The sequence below is a fragment of the Nicotiana tomentosiformis genome, chromosome 4, assembly GCF_000390325.3.
Source record: "Nicotiana tomentosiformis chromosome 4, ASM39032v3, whole genome shotgun sequence".
In the NCBI taxonomy this organism is placed as follows: Eukaryota; Viridiplantae; Streptophyta; class Magnoliopsida; order Solanales; family Solanaceae; genus Nicotiana; species Nicotiana tomentosiformis.
In genome coordinates, this window is record NC_090815.1 from 38,181,262 (window position 1) to 38,203,042 (window position 21,781).

The 21,781-nt window shown below is 36.0% G+C and overlaps 1 protein-coding gene across 1 annotated transcript; it reads right to left on the bottom strand.

Moving 5' to 3' along the window:
* Nucleotides 1–10,270: 10,270 nt before the first annotated feature.
* Nucleotides 10,271–11,152, bottom strand: LOC138909520 (uncharacterized). The gene has a single exon (XM_070200723.1). The coding sequence runs from the start codon at nt 11,150–11,152 to the stop codon at nt 10,271–10,273; it is 882 nt and encodes a 293-aa protein (XP_070056824.1).
* Nucleotides 11,153–21,781: the final 10,629 nt, after the last annotated feature.

The window sequence follows — 21,781 nt, forward strand, 5'->3', positions numbered from 1 at the left end:
GTTTTAGCCATCTTTATCACTCTGCATGACTTCTAGTAGTTCCCCCTACTAGCCACACGTATCAAGACACCCTTATTTTACCGCATGCGTTTCAATACCCAGACCTTATACCACCGCATGCGTATCAATATCATAATATATCACAATTTATACCTCAAGTGCTCAAATAATTTAACTTGCCAAAATAATTTAACAACAATATTTTTTCACAATAAAGAGCTCACGTCTCATGCCAAAATAAATCATCAATAATATTTTTTCATAATAAAGAGCTCACAGCTCCATCACAATGAGTACGAAAATCTTACAAAAATATTCAGGAGTAAATAATTAAGAAAAATAATATTTTAAAATCTTTAATACGTTGCTTCAATATCAAGTTTAAAAATATCAAATACTTCATATTAATAATATTTAATTTAAAGAAAATCAACCTTCAAATAATGCACAGAATAAAAGAAACCAAGTTTCAACTAAACAGGTAAAATAATTAGTAGAAAAAGGTCAAACAAATTTGAAGTATATATATCAGATCAATGATGAAGAATATAACAAGATAAAATAATTTAATAAATGCGCTACATTGATCTACACAATTTAAAAATATAATCTTTCACATTTAGCCCATGTACACACTCGTCACCTCGTGCACACGACTTTCAACACATTTCAATAATCACATCGATATCAATCCTAGGGAAAATTTCCCACACACAAGGTTAGACAAGTCACTTACCTCGACTTGCTCCAATTTAACCAAGTATTATGCTTTTTTCTCGATTTTTTCGACTCCGATCGATCGTATCTAGTCATAATTAATTCGATACAGTCAACACAAATTATAGAAATTAATTTCATAAGAAAATACTATATTTTTCAATAAAATCCGAAATTAGCTCAAAAACTGTCCGTGGGGCCCACATCTCGGAATCCAGCGAAACTTACAAAATCCGACAATCCATTCAATTACGAGTCCACCCATACCAATTTTATCAAATTCCGATAACAACTCGACCTCCAAATATTAAATTTTCGTTTTTAAAATATTTTGCAAAAATCTTGATTTTTCTTCCATAAATTCAAAGATTCATGAAGTAAAGGAGTATGTAATTATGAAATATAATCAATATAGGATAAGGAACACTTACCCCCAATATTTTCCCGTAAAAATCGCCCAAGAACCGTGCTCCAAAAGTCCAAAACGAAATGAAGGAAATGACCATTTTTGGTCCTTAAGTTTCTGCCCATCCGTCACTAAAAGTCCACCAGAACTTGCTTGTACCAACCTTCCTTCAATCGATCATAACTTTATATACAAATATTCAAATGATAAATGGTTTAACTTTCTGGTAACTAGAATCAAACGACTACAACTTGCATATTTTGAAAGTTTTCTGATTCATTAGGAATTGCGAGATTTAAGCTTCCAAAATCGACTCCACGCATCAAAAAATTTTGGCGAAACTGCTCTACCAGCCTTCATTCAATTCATGATAACTTTCTGTACAAATGTCTAAATAATGAATGGTTTAACTTTCTGAAAACTAGAATCAAACGACTACAACTTTCAAGTTTTGAGAATTTTTTGATTCCTTATGGATTGAGAGATATAATTCCAAAGTTGGCTCCACGCACGAAATTTCTGCAACAGAAATTTCCAGCAACCCTCTTTGTCCGTAATCCATTCCGTTTACCTTCCGAAATTCACCCGAGACCCTCGGGACCTTAACCAATTATTCCAACATGTCCCAAAATATAATACGAACTTAGTCGAGGCTTCAAACCACATCAAACAACATCAAAACGATGAATCGCACCTCAAATCAAAGTCTATGAACTTTGAACTTTCAAATTCTATATCTTATGCTGAAACACATCAAATCAATTCGAAATGACTTCAAATTTTGAACACAAGTCATAAATGACATAACAGACCTATTTAAATTTCCAGAATCGGATTCCGACCTCGATATCAAAAAGTCAACCCCCGGTCAAGCTTTCCCAAAATTTAACTTTTGGCATTTCAAGCCTAATTCAACTACGGACTTCCAAATAAAATTTCAATCACGTTCCTAAGTCCAAATTACCATACGGAGCTGTTGGAATCATCAAAATTCTATTCTGGGGTCGTTTGCACATAATTTGACATTCGGTCATTATTTGAACTTAAACTTTTAATTTTTTATCAAAATTCTATATCTCGGGTTAGGGACCTCGGAATTTGATTTCGGGCATACGTCTAAGTCCCAAATCACGATACGGACCTATCGGAACTATTAAAATACTGATCCGAGTCCGTTTGCTCAAAATATTGACCAAAGTCAACTCAGTTGAGTTTTAAAGCTCTAATTCACATTTTAATGTATTTTTCACCTGAAAACTTTTCGGAAAAATTTACAGACTGCGCACGCAAGTCGATGAATGATAAATAGTATTTTTCGATGTCTTAGAATACAAAATTAATTATTAAATTTAAAGATGACATTTTGGGTCATCACCGCGATTGTGTAAAAATTATTGCCGGTGTGGGACGGCTACTGACTCCTAAATGGATTCAGTTAAGTATAGCAGTGATTGAGTTTTCTTGGGACTCAACTAGATGAGAATCGATTAATTCAAATTGCTATTTTATAGTTATCCAAAGTGGAATTGGAGAATGTTGGCAAATAATGTAATCCTATGTAAAGTTGCTAAGAATGCCACGTATTATGAATGGTTGAAAGTGAGAGACACAAAATCCAAACAAGTAAATCCTTCAGCTACACGGCTATGGGATTTAATCGATCAAGTATTTGTGTGATTTTCTTCTAATAGGGAAAAAGATACAGAAAACCCATTCAAGGGGCTACCTAAATTAAATGTGCACTGCCAGGAGTAAATGTGCTTTTGACTTTGAAAAAAAAAAACTAAAGTTAAGAGACTAGTTTAAAAGCAATATTCGCTATTGCATTGTCTAGTAGTTCTGAAGCTTTGAGATAATTCAATCATGTGAAAATTGATGCTTCTTATTTAAGCTACATTCTAAAGGATATATGTCTAAATTAAGTCGTACTTCAAGCCTGGTATTGAGGTTTGTCAAAATTATTTACACTTCAAACAAGCGTTGAAGTAGGGGTATTTGTAAGCATATAAATTTTATTGGCATTAAATTCGTAAAATAATTGGGACTATATTTTAAATTCAAGATATATTAGTTCAAATAAATTTATTGGGCTAATATAATTGGATTAATTATAAGTCCAATATATATGGATCAAATAAATAAATCTTAATCCATTGGGCTAGTCTATTTATTGGACTACAAATGATAAGCCCACTTTATTAAGCCCAAGACATCATCTTCCTAGAGGCCCAGTTTGGTGCCACACGTCAAATGACGTGGCACACCAAGTCAAACGGAAGAGCCAATAGGATTGTGCCACGTGTCAAAATGACAAGGCATGCCAAGTCAAATTAAAGGGCCAATGAAACCACGTCACGTGTGCAAGTGACATGTTCTGCCCAATCAAATATGGCCTTGTCACACTTCGATTTGATTGGTCGGAAAAAGTTTATTTTTATCTAACTCTTCCATCCCACAACTATAAATCGGGGTATTCATAACCCAGAAAAGATACCAGAAGTGATAACAAGAAGTAAGAAAGAGCTCGTGGATCAAACACTGTAAATTCCTCCACAAGTTTCAAGCTTCAAGCAATCAAGTCCAAGTTCAAGCTCAAGAACGAAGAACAAATCAAGTTCAAGCTCAAGAACAAAGAACAAATCAAAATCAAGTTCAAAGGCCCTTAAATTTATATTGGAAAAGTAGAATTAGAGGAACCATAGAGATTGTAACACTCAAATATTTGAAATAAAATAGTACGATTGTTGCAATATTTTTCGGTCTTGACTTTATTTTCTCGACACAATTTATTGTCTACAGTGGTATAACTAATTTCGGGATTAGTTATCCCGGAATTGTAGTGTTTTTTATCCTCATGAGAGGGTGAGATAACTAATCCCGAAATAATTAATCAAAGGATAATTTATTTTCAACCAAACGACCCCAAAATCCTTAATTAGTGCCACGAGTTTGAATCTCATCATATATATATATAGTAGTATATATTTATACAGAGAGAGGCATACACAAACTTGCATACCTAAAAAGTATAGAAAAGGAAGGACGCGTGTAATTGAACTAATCTAATTTGTCCATTTAATTTCCTGGAAAAGAAACATCGATCCAACTTATTCATTTTTAGAGCAAAATGATGGACGATCGTAATTGGACTGATATTATCCTTAGGTTAAACTCAATGAGCCTCTTTATTCGTCCCAACCGTATCCAAATGATTAGTGTCTAGTGATGTTTGGAGGGCCGGGACATCCACGAACACATATTCCAGCAGAGCACATACAGATTCCACAGCGCTTACATATAGGAAAGCAGTCTTCGTTCACATTGCAAAATGGTAGCTTCTCTGCACTAATTCCTCTTGTGGGTATTTCTGGTAAAAAAGATGGATTTAGAATTTAAGTTCTATCATTTTGGTCTTTATTATAAGTTTCATCTAGTATTTGTTTCAATGATAGAGTATTTTTATACATAAATTTATATATTGTGCTAAATTATTAGATTCGAATGAACTCGGTACCACAACACTAGGTCCGCCCTTGCCTGCATGCCATATTTACTTTTTTCATTAAGCAAATACAAGATAGTTGCTTTTTTTTTTTCCTTCACTTGTACCGTCATATGACGGTAGTTGGGCCAATATGTTAATTAGAAATAATTTGATTACATTTGCCAATTGAAAATTAACCACAAATTTAGTTATTTTTTCATGTAAAAATAAATCTGAATGAAACACCCTTAAAAATCTGAAAAAAATTCAGCATAATATGCTGGAATTTGAATGTTTTATATATGAGATTCTAGCATAATGTGTAGAAGTTCCAACATAATATATTGAAAGTTTATATGCAGGAGCTCCATAATCGAGCATACTATGCTGAAACTTTCTGTGTTTCAGTTATGGTATTTTGGTCCAAATTTTATCTCCGCATAAAATAGTGGTTATTTTTCAATAAATTTACAAATGCTGGTTATTTTTCAATTATTAGTCCGAAAACTAGGTAGCCATTGCCATTTGACAATATGTTAATAAACAATCATGAGTTAAATTTTTGTTCAATGATAGTGCGTGTAAAGGAATGTTTAGACAATCAAGTCACTTAAAAGATGATTACATGTAACCATCCATAAATTCTGAGATTAATAACCTGAAAAATTAGATAGATTACATGTCACCACATGTTGAAGTAGGAGAACTGTGTGGGTATTGATTTGCCGGTCTTGTAATCAGTACATTTGGCTCATTTGTTTTAATGAAGTTGAAGCTAAAATAAAAACCAAGTTCTTTAGTAATTAAGGAAGGCAAGAACCAAGTTCTTTAGTAATTTAGGAAGGCACTCAAACTAACCGTCAAAATGAGAAACTAAATAATAAATCCATTTTTATGCACTAGGTGTACCAATGTTATGTTGCATGCATAAGAGAAATGAATTTGATAACTAATGATCAGACTCCAAGTATCTTTCGATTTCTTCATAGAACCCCAATAATATGAATGGTATAAAGTTAATAGTACTAGTGCGTGTTATTATCAGTTTTAGTCAAACACAAGAGTAACAAGACATAATACGAAGATGCGAAAGTAAGTCGTATTACTGGGATGTGATATATCTTGATGAGTATCCACAAATACCGGAACAGATTCCCAGGTATTGCTTAATCCAATTTCTATCATCTTATCAAATACTCCCTCCGTTTCGATTTACGTGAACTCATTTGACTGGGCACGAAGTTTAAGAAAAGAGAGAATACTTTTGAACTTGTGGTGTAAAATGAGGCACATATATTTTGTGTGGCTATAAATCATTGTATAAAGGTAAATTGTTTCCAAATAGGAAAAGCGGACATTCTTTTTCGCACAGATTAAAAAGAAAATAGATTCACATAAATTAAAACGGAGAAAGTATATATTATTTATATTTGTTGAATGATTGCAGGTTTCTCCTCGGAGCGATGGATCATCCACCATATTTACCGTGAGACAAATACGGTAGCACACACTCTAACTAGCTACGAAGTATCTGGGCCTCGCATGAATTAGCTGAAAATGAAGATGCTTTTTGGAATTCTCCTGCTTTATTTGCTTACCTCTTTTTTTTTTCCGCAAAGATATTATTGAAATTGAATCGTCAAAATCAGTCCCTTTATGTACTGAACCTCTTTATATATCCATCTTTAATTTGACCTTTCATTAGAAAAAAAAAAATATTGATGAGTTAATAATTTGTGTTAGGTTTGCATTCTAGTTTAGGGGCTTCTCGTATATACGTTATTCATCCTCCACAATATGTCTCCCTCCTTATTGGGAGAGACGTGATACTTTCACAAGAAATGACTGTGGAGAACACGTATAAAGACCAAATATTGCATTTCAAGTGTATGAACCAATTAATTCAATGGCTTCATCTGTCTCAATCAAGGTATAACTCCCAAGAATTGATTTAACTAGTTAGTTGTTGATAATAACCAAAATGCAAGAACAAGAAATGGGACTTGAAAAGCAAATAAAGAAAGGGAAGCAAGACACACATATTGATGAGATATTAGTAATAACTAGAATTAAATTCTAATCACCCCTAATACAATCAACAAAAGCACCTACACTAATAGAATCCTCAAGAGGAAGACAAACCTCTTGCAAATTCTAGGGCTAATTCAAAGGCAACCACAAGTCTACCTTCAAGCTCACAAAAATACATAGCAACATTCAATATAGTCTAAGGAAATGAAAGATCACCTAATATTTTCTAATTATACTAAGGTCTACTAAAAAGATCCTTTGGTGCTTGGGCTCTTCACTTGTAATTGGGCTTCTTCACATGAACTTAGGCCACCATCCTTGAATACCATTTGAATGAAATTGTAGACTCTATTAGGCTTTTTCAAAAGGTCATTTAAATCTTCCAATTTCATCAATTGCATCCCAATAATTTGAAGGTCCTTGGCTTAACTCCTACTGAACGGTCTTGAAGGCATAGGCATAATATGATCACATCCCCTTATTGAAAAGAATTCGTCCTCGAATTTGTAACATCTACTACATCAAAACGAGATAAGTCACTAATATTGAAAACATCATGCACTTGAAAATCATTAGGAAGATCAACTTTATAAGCATTTTTATTAATTCTTTCAAGAATTTGAAAAGGCCCATCTCCTCTGGTAGCAACTTGTTCTTTCTTTTGTGAGGGAACCATTCCTTCCTAGAATGCACCCACACCCATTCTCCGGGTTCAAACACTATTTTTTTCTTCCTTTGTTGACTTTGGTAGCCGCTTTTTGGTTCATCTTTTCAAGTTGTTTCCTAGCATTCTCATGAGTTTTCTTCATGGTTTTGACTCTTGTCTTGGCATCTAAACTCAAAACAATATCTTGAGACAAAGGAGTTAGATCCAAAGGAGTTAAAGGATTGAAACCATAAACACATTCAAAAGGAGACATATCAATAGATGAATGAATAGTCATATTATATGCAAATTCTATCAATGGCAATTGTTCCTCCCAAGAAGTAAGCTTTCCTTTAACCATGGCCCTAAGCGTATTTTCTAATGACATATTAAGAACTTCGGTTTGACTATCGGTTTGAGGGTGACAAGTATTAGAAAATAACAATTCAGTGCCAAGCTTACCCCACAAACCCTTCCAAAAATAATTAAGAAATTTGGAATCCCTATCACTAACAATATTTTTTAAAATTCCATGCAACGTAAGCACATGATCAACAAATAAAGTAGCAACATAAGTAGTATCATCACTTTTATGACATGGTATAAAATGTGTCATTTTAAAAAATCTATCAACTACTACAAAAATACTATCTCTACCTTTCCTAGTCCTAGGAAAACCATGAACAAAATCCACTATCAAGCCAAGGAGCATTAGAAATAGGCTATGGAGTATACAAACCAAAAGGACGTGCCTTAGACTTAGCTTGCTTGCGCTCGACATATTGACCACATACTTTATCTACGTTAACTTTCATATTAGACCAATAAAAGTGTTCTTTTACTATATCTAAAGTCTTAGGGACCCGAAAATATCCCATTAAACCACCACTATGTGCCTCTCTAACAAGCATTTCTCTCCAAGAGGACCTAGGCACGCACAATCTACCATCTCTAAATAGGAATCCATCGAACTTATGAAATTTCTTTTGTTTTTCTACTTTGGCTAATTCCTTACCCTTCTCTTCCTTCCCTTGCTTATCAAGGTATGCATCATCAAACCTATAAGGTTTCTTATATGCCTCAACTTAATCACATTTAACATAAAGCTCATTAAAGTCATGATCACTAGGATAAAGTTCTCTTAGGCTCTCAAATTCCATCAACTTAGAAGTCAAAGTGTTCATTAAATAAGCCTCCTAGAAAGAGCATCCGCGACCACATTATCTTTGCCTTTCTTAAAGTGAATCAAATATGAAAATTGCTCAATAAACTCTACCCATTTAGCATGTCTCTTGTTTAATTTACCTTGGCTCTTAAGGTGCTTCAAAGATTCATGGTCGATTTTAATCACAAACTCCCTATGCCAAAGGTAATGTTGCCAATTTGATAAAGCTCTAACTAAGGCGTACAACTCCTTGTCATATGTAGAATAGTTCAAGATCGCCCCTCTAAGTTTCTCACTAAAGTAGGTTATGGGTTGTTGATCTTGCATTAAAACTGCTCATATACCTACTCCACTAGCATCACACTCAATTTCAAAAGTCTTTTCAAAATTAGGAAGTTGAAGAAGTGGTGTCCTGCTAAGTTTATCTTTCAACTCCCTAAAAGATTCCTCTTGTGCTTCCCCCAAACAAAGGTCTTCTCTTTCTTAATCACTTGGGTAAAGGGTGCGGCTATGGTGCTAAAGTTCCTAACAAACCTTCAATAGAAACTAGCTAACCCATGAAAGCTCCTAACATCCCCAATAGAGACTTAGGTGTGGGTCAACTCATAATGGCTTTTACTTTAGAATCATCAACTTCTACACCCTTAGCACTCACAATAAAATCAAGAAATACCACTTTATCAACACAAAAAGTATACTTTTTCAAATTAGCAAACAGTCTTTCCTTTCTAAGAACATCAAAAATTTGTTTCAAGTGCTCAACATGCTCTTCAAGTGACTTTGAATACACCAAAATATCATCAAAGCAAACTACAACAAACTTTCCAATAAAGTGTTTCATCACATGGTTCATAAGCTTCATGAAAGTGTTAGGTGCATTAGAAAGTCCAAAAGGCATAACCATCCATTCATACAATCCAAATTTAGTTTTAAAAGTGATTTTCCACTCATCACCGGTTTTCATTCTTATTTGGTGATAACCACTTCTCAAGTCAATTTTAGAAAAGATAAGAGAGTCACTCAATTCATCAAGTAAGTCATTAAGCCTAGGTATAGGGTGACGATACTTTACTGTGATTTTATTGATAGCCCTACAATCAATGCACATTCTCCAACTTCCATATTTCTTTAGCACTAGGATCACGGGCATGGCACACGGACTCAAGCTTTCCCTTACAAATTCCATCTCAAGAAGGTCATTAACTTGCTTTTGTAACTCTTTTGTAGTCTCCGGATTGCTCTTATATGCTAATTGATTTGGAAGTTGAGATCCCGAAATAAAGTCAATTTGATGCTTTATTCCCCTCAAAGGTGGTAGTTCCCTTGATAGCTCTTCGGGAAAGTCATCTTCATAACCTTTAAAAGAGTAGAAACTTCACTAGGTACAAAAGGGGCTAGCTCATTAGTAGTCAAAAAATAATCTTTATGCATAAGAAGTAAAAGAGAATGGTTATCCTCAGCCTCTCTCAAAGGATCTTGATGACTAGCTAACAAACTCACTTTTTCTTTAGCTCATTAGTAGTCAAAAAATAATCTTTATGCATAAGAAGGATAAGAGAATGGTTATCCTCAACCTCTCTCAAAGGATCTTGATGACTAGCTAACAACTCACTTTTTCTTTCCCTCTAGGCTCAATCTTATTTTGTAAAACTGAAACCTTTCCCTCATTTTCCTTCTTTTTTCACTTTTTCTCTCTCTTGAAATGCCACTCTTCTCACTTTTTTCTTCTATTGAAGTATTACTCTTCTCACTTTTCTCTCTCTTTCTCATTCTTTGATTTTTCCCTCAATTCTCTCATTTTTTTTTGTAATCTTCACTCACTTAAAATGGTGTCATAGGTAAAAGAGTAAATTTATGTCCATCTTTAACAAGAGAGTACTTATTAGTTTTTCCATAATACTTTGCTTCTCTATCATATTGCCAAGGCCAGCCTAGAAGCAAATAACAAGCTTGCATTGGTACTACATCACACCAAACTTCATCATGATACTTTTCGATCTTGAACTTTATCAATACTAGCTTTGTCACTTTGAGCTCGCCACACTCATTTAACCATTGTAGTCTATATGGTGTAGGACGCTTCATTGTAGGCAAATTCAATTTCTCTACCAAATATGCACTTGTCACTTTTGCACAACTTCCATTATCAATTATCATTGAGCAAACATCTCCCATAATCTTGCATTTAGCATGAAAAAGATTCTCCATTTGATCTAGTTCTTCCTTAGCAAGTGCACTCATAAGTCTTCTTACTACCAAGTAGCGCTTCATATCTTCTTCTTCACACTCCCCATCGTCACTTTCACTTTCCTCTTCAACATCTTCACTATGGTCACTATCTCCCGTTTGATATCTTCCACCTTCCATTTCAATGATAACTCTATGGTTTGGACAATCTCTCATGTAATGACCAAGAACATGGCACTTATGGAACCTAATGTTAGTAAGAGACTTATATTGAGCATTATTTCCTCCTTCTTTAGCCTCCACCTTAGGTTTGAATTTTTCAACTTGATTTTTGAAATCTTGTTTAGTCTCTTTAGGCTTGTCCCAATGGCTTGAAGATTTCCAAGTCTCTTTTCTCTTGCTCCATGAAGAACTAGTGCTCTTGGACTTGTAGTTTTTCTCACCCTTAAGCCCCTTTTCAAATCTCAAAGCCACTTGGTAAGCATCCTCTAAGTAATCATACTTGTGCAACTTCATAGGAGAAGAAATTTCCTTGTTCAACCCCGCAAGGAATCTTGGAACAATAATGTCCTATCTATCATGAAAGTTAGCTCGCAACCTTGTCTTCTCAAACTCTTCAAAGAATTCATCAATATTTTTACTACCTTGCCTAAAAGTGTAGAATTTTGAAAGAATGTCTTCTTAAAAGTAATCTGGTACAAACTTTTTCTTCATGATACCTTTCATTTCATCCCAGGTAGTAATAGGATCAAGTAGTCATTGTTCCCTTTGTCTCTTGTAAAATTCCCACCAAGTAGAGGCAAATCCCTCAAATTGGGTGATGGCATACTTGATCTTCATGGCATTAGGCACATTGTTAACTTGGAAGATGCTTTCACTCTTGATTACCCAATCCAAGTATTCTTCCGAGTCACTACTTCCTTTAAAAGGTGGAAGAGTGATCTTGATGGCGTTCAACCCTCTTTCATGCTCATCATGATAGTATCTTGGTTGTTGATAACCTTGCCAAGCTTGTTGCCTTATTGCATTTTGAGTAGGGTCATCTTCTTCCTCAAGATTGATGTGCTCTTCTTGTGGTGGTTGGAGATTTTGTGGATTGACCCTCCTTTGTTGCCTTTGGGATTGATTTTCATGGAATGGAATCCCTCTTTGTGCATGAGTAACTTGAGCATGGATCCCTTGTTGCATTAGATTAGGATCCAAAGGAGTAGAAGGAGTTGATGAAGAAACACTAGTTCCAACACCTTGTTGATGTGGGAGAGTTCCACTCACCAAGGAATTCACTTTTTCCTCTTGAACTTGCATCCTATTCTCCATGTTTGTGAACCTTCCATTAATCATATCAAATCTCTTCATCATAGCCTCAAACATTTTATCCATGTTATTGAAAGATCCCTCACCCATATTGAACTTTTCTACAAAATGAACAAACGAGTTAGTGATAAAAGTCCTCACCAAGTCGCTCCCTTAATGTATATACTCAAGTTGTATGTCACTCAATAACTCGTGTTTCACTCTTGAAAATTGACTTTTAATTCTCTCTTTTAATCTCACTCGCTCTAGCCTTTTTCCACTCAAAAGATAAAACTCAAAGTTGCCTCCAAACTAGTACCCAAGACTTTACAACAACTCCCTTCCGTCTTCGAGATGGAGTGGAATTGATGTTAAGAATGGACAATTTAAGCAAATTTGGACTTGAGCCAAAAAAATTCACGACGAAATAAAAGAGAAAAGCACAAAGAAATTAGCACGAAAAATATAGAAATGATACCAAGAAACTAGATTAACACTTAATATGGACTAATACTAAGATAATCTAGTCAAGATATTGAGAAGAAAAAAAAACTTGAATTCTTTTCCAACAAACCAATTTGATATCCAAAACTATGGAGAATAAATATGTGGACTTTTAAGCTACACAGTTCGGCTCCAAGAGTTCATGCAGTAGGGAGTTCGATTTTTCATTTATTTATACCAAATCAAAGTTGTAATCACGATTTGAGCTTCAACAAGTAAAACCCACTTGATTTAGTCACCAAATATTCAACAACTTGGGATTTTCATTCAAGGATTTTGAAAATCTTAGCTTCCGGTAGCTTGACAATGGTGTATTACCATTATCTTCTTCAACTTTTGTCTTCAATTAGTACGTGATGGAATCAAATAAGCTAGATAATCTTCTTCCATCTCCAATTGATTCTTAAATCTTTGAATACCTCAACAGAATGCCAAATGGGTGTTGGAACAATAAACTGGAAATAGGATTAAGGATTTCGAATTTTCTTTTTTTTTTTTCAAACTAAAACCTTAGCCTAGGCTCTTGATACCAAATGATAATAACCAAAATGCAAGAACAAGAAATGGGACTTGAAAAGCAAAAAAAGAAAGAGAAGCATGACACAAATATTGATGAGATATTAGTAATAACTAGACTTAAATTCTAATCACCCCTAATACAATTAACAAAAGCACCTACACTAATAGAATCCTCAAGAGGAAGAGAAACCTCTTGCAAATTCTAGGGCTAGTTCAAAGCCAACCACAAGTCTACCTTCAAACTCACAAAAATACATAGAAACATTCAATATAGTCTAAGGAAATGAAAGATGACCTAATATTTTTTATTTATACTAAGATCTACATAATGACTAAAAAGACCATTTGGTGCTTGGGCTCTCCATTTATAATTGGGCCTTTTCACATGAACTTGGGCCACCATCCTTGAATACCATTTGGATGAAATTGTAGACTCTATTAGGCTTTTTCAAAAGATCATTCAAATCTTTCAACTTTATCAATTGCATCCCAATAATTTGAAGGTTCTTGGCTTGACTCCTAGAGAATGGTCTTGAAGGCATTGACATAATGTGATCAGTTGTTGAAGGTAAAATTCAGATATTTTTCAAATTAAATGTCTTGGCGCTTCACTCTCAAGTCCTAGAGGTCAAACTTACTTTATTCTATCCAAGAAAGGCGACCAAATAGGAAAATAAAAATCATTGAATTGGTGAGCACAAGGACAAAATTATTTTATGGTAGATCGATTTGTTATTTTTTTCCGCCCTAAAAGATAGCCGACAAATGGTATATTTTTCTTATATATGTGTATTATAAACATATAATATGTATAATTTATACACTTTTTGGCTAGCGTATGACATGCACCACCAAGGATAGAAATAAAGCTTGAAAATGAAGGATGTGCCCGTGGAAACAAATGAGATAATCAACATAAACTATAAGATACAGTATGGAAACAACCACAGTATACACCATTTCCAATTGAAAAATAAATTCTAGTCATTTATGCAGTTGTCATTGGATTTGGTCCCATAATATATATATATATTGTGAGCACCAAATTTTTGACTATACTTGAATTTTTTTTAACTCCCTCACGTCACTTAACACACACCTTACCACCAACATAATTATTCCCTCACAACTCATACTTCCACTCTTCCTCTTTAACAACTCATACTCCACTATTCCTCTTTAACAACTCACACAAGCACTTTCCCCACATGATCCCTCCACAAACACACATGGCTTTCATAAAAGAAATGAGCTTCATCTCCACCCTAACGACCAACAAAACCCTCTATATAATTGCTGCAAAAATCAGCAATGAAGGGAGGAGAAACCAGCAAAAAATGAGCTGCAAATCCAGCCCCAAAACTCCCTCAAAACAGCTTAAAAACGAGCTGAAAATAGCCCAAAAAACGAGCTCAAAACCAGTCCACCCACAGCTACCGATAACCTCCTCCTCCCCCAAAATAGCCCCTTTTCTCCAGTTAAACACCCCCAAAATTGAGCTGGAAATCCACCCCCAAACCCACCTGAAAACAGTCTTGAAACGGCCATGAAAATCAACTAAACTTCACTCGAACCCATACCTGAAACCAGCCGTGAAACCACCAAACTTCAGCCACTAAACAACTCCAAAAACAGCTTTAAACCACCTAAAACTGTTTCCGTCTTCATCGGTAAGGCAAGGCTTCTATGTCGAGGTTCCGGTTCGTAATTTCGATGTTTCCGTCCAACGATTGTTGAATTGTTATTTCGATTGAGTTGCAAATTTTCAGCTTTATTCATCAATATAAAGGTCCATTCGAATTCATTTTTCTCAGTATTTGTTTACATTTTTAGTATACACTTGCTTTGATATATTAGTATTTCTATCTGCTCGTGATGAATTTCATTTGCTCTATGAAAAATACTTGATCTCTTTCGTATTATTTGTGTTCAGATTGCGTATTATTTGGCTTATATATTAGTTTTAAAGATTAATTCGTTTGAGTACATGTAAGTTTGTTTTGGACAATTTCTGTTAAATATGCTATGGACTTTGATTTAGTTTTCGTACTTATATGGTTATGTTACATTTCTTTTGTTTTAGTATGTTGAAGTGGTGATTTAAGTTTGTTAAATTGGATAGATGAAAAATTAAAGTTGTTTCTTTCTTGGCAAGGAATTAGAATAGGCCATGAGTGATATTAAGTCAGAAGAATGTATAACTCTTAAGCATCACAATAATCCCAAACTTAGGAAACTAATTTTTGAGTACGTTAGAGTGCTTTAAACGCGTCCTAAATTAATCAAATCATCGTAGTTATGTATACGTTCGCGTGACATAATTACGCTTTCCAAAATTAAAACCGAAGTACGTGTTCGCGCAACTTTGGCCAAAATAATCTTAATATAATAAAATACTATTAATTGTGTACACGTACGCGTGACATGATTTTGGCACAATAAAAAAACGGATTCACACACGTGATTCATTTCAAAGATAATTCCATACTTGAATAATTAAAAGCGGATAGATAAAATATGGAAACTAATAAATCACAATTTATCCAAAAATTAATTCAAGCCAAGTTGTAGTCAATAAAGCGATCGTGCTAGAACCACGGGACTCGGGGAATGCCTTACACCTTCTCCCCGATCAACAGAATTCCTTATCCGGACTTTGTTTTTGCAGACCAATAATAATAGAGTCAAACCTTCCTTTGACTAGGGATTCAAATAAAAGGTGACTTGGAACAACCCAAAACTCAATTCCAAGTGGCGACTCTGTATGTAAAATAATCCCTACTCAAGTTTGTCACTTTTATTGAAAAAACTCTTTAACCCAACCCATAACACATATCTTTTTGGGGGGTAGAAATGAGAGAGGTCAGTTGGTAGAAATCCGCGAAGGGCGCCACTGATCGAAAAAGAGGATTCCCATAGTTACTGGCATCGACAGAGTCCTGGGCAAGGTTTCTCGATTTCGAGACAAAATTTTAATTAATTTTCGAGAGTCGGACAGTTTACACAGATCAAGCATCCAGTCCAAAAGGCATATCATGTTCATTGAAGTCCGCATGTACTCCAGAGAAGTCCTTCTTTCCTTTCCCCGAAAGGGATACCTCCTGTCTAAATTTATTTGTTCATTCCATTATTTGTTTTTCTTTGAATCCCTTTCGGTCTAACTATGTTCTGAAACTAAGACAAAGAAGGGATGGTAAGACTGATTTACAAGACTCTCGTTTGATACAAGCTAATATGCAAAAAAAGGCACCCAGACTCGGCAGGGGATCAAGTCAACCTCGACTGGCCATGGCGGCCGATGCTTCGAAATCAAAAACTCTTGTAAGGAGAAAATCAAATTAAAAGTGCCTACAAGGCAAAATGAAGTTGAATAGGTTAAGTCCCAAGTGGCCAACCATTTTGGCAAAGTTTGAAAAGCCAAAGGTTCCCCAATACTCTGAAATTGAAAGTTTTGGAGGAAAAAGTCGAAAGTGAAATGCCAAAAAGGCAAAAATAAAGTTGAAAGGGTTAAGTCCCACGCGACCAACCGTCATTGTAAAAGTTTGAAAAGTCAAAGGCTCCATGGGGCCAGAAATACAAGTGGTATTTACGAAACATCTAGTGGCAGGTTGAAATCATCATCAAAAGAATATGGGCACAAAGCCAAGTTGCCAAAGACACCAAGGCCACAAAGCGACCACCACTTTTAAAACTCACAATGTTTCTTTGTTTTGAAGCAGGTACAAAAGCAGTGCAGAATGACGATTCTTAAAGGACGAATGTCACCAAGGGTAAGTTTTGCAAAATCTCCATTTTATTTTATTTTCAGCATGCATCACTCATAGCAGGTTTTTATACATAGCTTAACCCACGTAGAACCTTTTTGCCTAGGGGGATCTAGCTCATAGTTCTGGGTAGAAGTACTTTTCGCCCAGGCTTGTTTTTTGTAGTTTAACCCAGGTAGAACCTTTTAGCCTAGGGGGATCCAGCTCATAGTTCCGGGTAGAAGTACTCTTCGCCCAGGCTGTTTTTCGTAGCTTAACCCAGGTAGAACCTTTTCTCCTAGGGGGATCCAACTCATATTTCCGGGTAGAAGTACTCTTCACTCAGGATGTTTTACGTAGCTTAACCCAGGTAGAACCTTTTCGCCTAGGGGGATCCAACTCACAGTTCTGAGTTGAAGTAATCTTCGCTTGTTTTACGTAGCTTAACCCGGGTAGAACCTTTTCGCCTAGGGGATCCAGCTCATAGTTCCGAGTTGAAGTACTCTTCGCCCAAGTTGTTTTACATAACTTAACCCAGGTAGAACCTTTTCACCTAGGGGGATCTAGCTCATAGTTCCGGGTAAAAGTACTCTTCGCCTAGGTTGTTTTTCGTAGCTTAACCCAGGTAGAACCTTTTCGCCTAGGGGGATCCAGCTCATAGTTCCGGGTAGAAGTACTCTTCGCCCAGGCTTATTTTTCGTAGCTTAACCTAGGTAGAACCTTTTCGCCTAGGGGGATCCAGCTCATAGTTCCGGGTAGAAGTACTCTTCGCCCAGGTCGTTTTACGTAACTTAACCCTGTTAGAACCTTTTCGCCTAGGGGGATCCAACTCATAGTTCCGGGTAGAAGTACTCTTCGCTAGGATGTTTTACGTAGCTTAACCCAAGTAGAACCTTTTCGCCTATGGGGATCCAGCTCATAGTTCCGGGTAGAAATACTTTTCGCTCAGGATATTTTATGTAGCTTAACCCAGGTAGAACCTTTTTGCCTAGGGGGATCCAACTCATAGTTCCGGGTGGATGTACTCTTCGCCCAGGCTGTTTTATGTAGCTTAACCCAGGTAGAACCTTTTCGCCTAGGGGGATCCAGCTCATAGTTTTCAGGTAGAAGTACTCTTCGCTCAAGATATTTTACGTAGATTAACCCAGGTAGAACCTTTTCGCCTATGGGGATCTAGCTCATAGTTCCGGGTAGAAGTACTTTTCGCTCAAAATGTTTTATGTAGCTTAACCCAGGTAGAACCTTTTTGCCTAGGGGGATCCAACTCATAGTTCCGGGTGGATGTACTCTTCGCCCAGGCTGTTTTACGTAGCTTAACCCAGGTAGAACCTTTTCGCCTAGGGGGATCCAGCTCATAGTTTTCAGGTAGAAGAACTCTTCGCTCAAGATGTTTTACGTAGCTTAACCCAGGTAGAACCTTTTCGCTTAGGGGGATCCAGCTCATAGTTCCGGGTAGAAGTACTCTTCGCCCAGGTTGTTTTACGTAACTTAACCCAGGTAAAACCTTTTCGCCTAGTGGGATCCAGCTCATAGTTTCGGGTAGAAGTACTCTTCACTCAGAATGTTTTACGTAGCTTAACCTAGGTAGAACCTTTTCGCCTAGGGGGATCTAGCTCATAGTTCCGGGTGGATGTACTCTTCGCCTAGGCTGTTTTTCGTAGCTTAACCCAGGTAGAACCTTTTTGCCTAGGGGGATCCAGCTCATAGTTTTGAGTAGAAGTACTCTTCGCTCAGGTTGTTTTACATAGCTTAACCCAAGTAGAACCTTTTTCGCCTAGGGGGATCTAGCTTATATTTTCGGGTAGAAGTACTCTTCACCCAAGCTTTTGTTTTTTCGTAGCTTAACCCGGGTAGAATCTTTTCGCCTAGGGGGATCCAGCTCATATTTCCGGGTAGAAGTACTCTTCGCCCAGGCTTATTTTTCGTAGCTTAATCCAGGTAGAACCTTTTCACCTAGGCGGATCCAGCCCATAGTTCCGAGTAGAAGTACTCTTCGCCCAGGCTGTTTTACGTAGTTTAACCCAGGTAGAACCTTTTCGCCTAGGGGAATCCAGCTCATTTCTGGGTAGAAGAATACCATTTCCTAGCTGATTTGATCTTAAATGCAGGGTACACCACTCTATGATATCATTGCCAATCTAGGGTATACCATTCCCAGGCCATATTTTCTCAACATGATCTTTTTGGGGTACACCATTCCCGATCTTTTATTGCTTTCAATAAAGAAGTAGTTTAGAATTTTGTTACAATAACTCACGAAATTTTTTTAGTAAAAACTGGGGCAGAAAATTTCGTTCATTTGTTTGTTTTAGTGTTTGAGCAGGTTTTACCTCAAGGCACAGGGTTCGAGATGACCAAAAGAAGAAGTCTCAATCCAGAATAAAGAAAAAAAAAGAATCAAAAATGAAGAAGTGATAGAAAAGATATGGAATGCTACGGAATGCTCAAGACATGACTGAAATCACGAGCATAACACTTCCCGCTTTAATTGGAAGAAGCCGTAGAAGAATGAACTAGCACCTGCAGCTAAATAGCATCAAGGTTCAGATCAGAGTCTGCGTAATAAATTAGCCAAGACTCAAGATCAAGTATTAGAAGACTTATACATAGGAATCTTGTAACTGATAGTTGATAGGCTTGTTTAGTTTCTTTTGATTTTGATATAATAACAGGACTACAGACCGGAGCCTCGACGGAACCTCACTCGACTTTCCAACTCAGCATTCCATCCTTTTCCTTGAACTACACGCGGCCTGATTCTCTTATAACCCGGGATATGTAGGTTGTCCAAAACCAGGACTCGGTTGCACTTTCTTCTCTTACCTCTTCCCTTTTGAATAATGGTACGGCCAAAAATTAGTCATATCGCCCATCTTTTCTTTGCCTGAAAACTCTTCATGTTTCCAAGCAAAGAGGGGCATGCTGTGAGCACCTAATTTTTGACCATGCTTGAATTTTTCCCAACTCCCTCACGTCACTTAACACACATCTTACCACCAACACAATTATTCCCTCACAACTCACACTCCCACTCTTCCTTTTTAACAACTCACACTCCACTATTCCTCTTTAACAACTCACATAAGCACTTCCCCCATATGATCCCTCCACAAACACACATGGCTTTCACAAAAGAAATGAGCTTCATCTACACCCTAAAGAACAAAAAAACACTCTATATAATTGCTGCAAAAATCAGCAATGAAGGGAGGAGAAACCAGCAAAAAACGAGATGCAAATCCAGCCCCAAAACTCCCTCAAAACAGCTAAAAAACGAGCTGAAAATAGCCCAAAAAACGAGCTGAAAACCAGTCCACCCACAGCTACCGATAACCCCTCCCCCCCCCCCCAAAATAGCCCATTTTCTCCAGTTAAACACCCCCAAAAATGAGCTGGAAATCCACCCCCAAACCCACCTGAAAACAGCCTTGAAACGGCCATGAAAATCAACTGAAACTTCACTCGAACCCATACCTGAAACCAGCCGTGAAACCACCAAACTTCAGCCACTAAACAACTCCAAAAACAGCTTTAAACCACCTAAAACTGTTCCCGTCTTTATCGGTCAGGCAAGGCTTCTATGTCGAGGTTCCGGTTCATAATTTCGGCGTTTCCGTCCAATGATTGTTGAATTATTATTTCACCCACTTGCTTTGATATATTAGTATTTCTATCTGCTCGTGATGAATTTCATTTGCTCTATGGAAAATACTTGATCTCTTTCGTATTGTTTGTGTTCAGATTGCATATTATTTGGTTTATATATTTGTTTTAAAGATTAATTCGTTTGAGTACATGTAAGTTTGTTTTGGACAATTTCTGTTAAATATGCTATGGACTTTGATTTAGTTTTCGTACTTATATGGTTATGTTATATTTCTTTTGTTTTAGCATGTTGAAGTGATGATTTAAATGAGTTTGTTAAATTGGATAGATGAAAAATTAAAGTTGTTTCTTTCTTGGCAAGAAATTAGAATAGGCCATGAGTGATGTTAAGTCAGAAGAATGTACAACTCTTAAGCATCACAATAATCCCAAACTTAGGAAAATAATTTTTGAGTACGTTAGAGTGCTTTAAGCGCGCCCTAAATTAATCAAATCATCGTAGTTATGTATACGTTCGCGTGACATAATTACGCTTTCCAAAATTAAAATCGAAGTACGTGTTCGCGCAACTTTGGTCAAAACAATCTTAATATAATAAAATGCTATTAATTGTGTACACGTACGCGTGACATGCTTTTGGCACAATAAAAAAACGGATTCACATACGTGATTCATTTCAAAGATAATTCCATGTTTGAATAATTAAAAGCGGATAGATAAAACATGAAAACTAATAAATCATAATTTATCCAAAAATTAATTCAAGCCAAGTTGTAGCCAATAAAGCGACCGTGCTAGAACCATGAGACTCAGGGAATGCCTTACACCTTCTCCCCGGTCAACAGAATTCCTTACCCGGACTTTGTTTTCGCAGACAAATAATAATAGAGTCAAACCTTCCTTTGACTAGGGATTCAAATAAAAGGTGACTTGGAACACCCCAAAACTCAATTCCAAGTGGCGACTCTGTAAGTAAAATAATCCCTACTCAAGTTTGTCACTTTAATTGGAAAAACTCTTTAACCCAACCCATAACACATATCTTTTTGGGGGGTAAAAAAGGGGTGTGACATATATATATATATATATATATATATATATATATATATATATATATATATATATATATATATTATACACAAATTAAAGTAGCAGTCTAAAACATCTCATAACAAACAAAAAATAAATTTAGTCTTTATTTTTTTACAAAATTTAGCTAGTACACTCACTGAATAGTCTGTGTAAGACCAGTGTGTATACAGTGTACATTGATTATAACACTTATTATACATTTGGTATATACGTGTATACACTTGTTATACATTGCGTATAGACTTACGCCACTATAATGGATTACGGCTAGGCGGGCGTAAATATTTTTAGCCGTCTTGCGAAAACGGCTAAGAGCCCAAATAAACGGATAACCGATAACTTCCATTTCAATCCTTAAATAGAATAAGAATTGAAAAATTGGCATCTT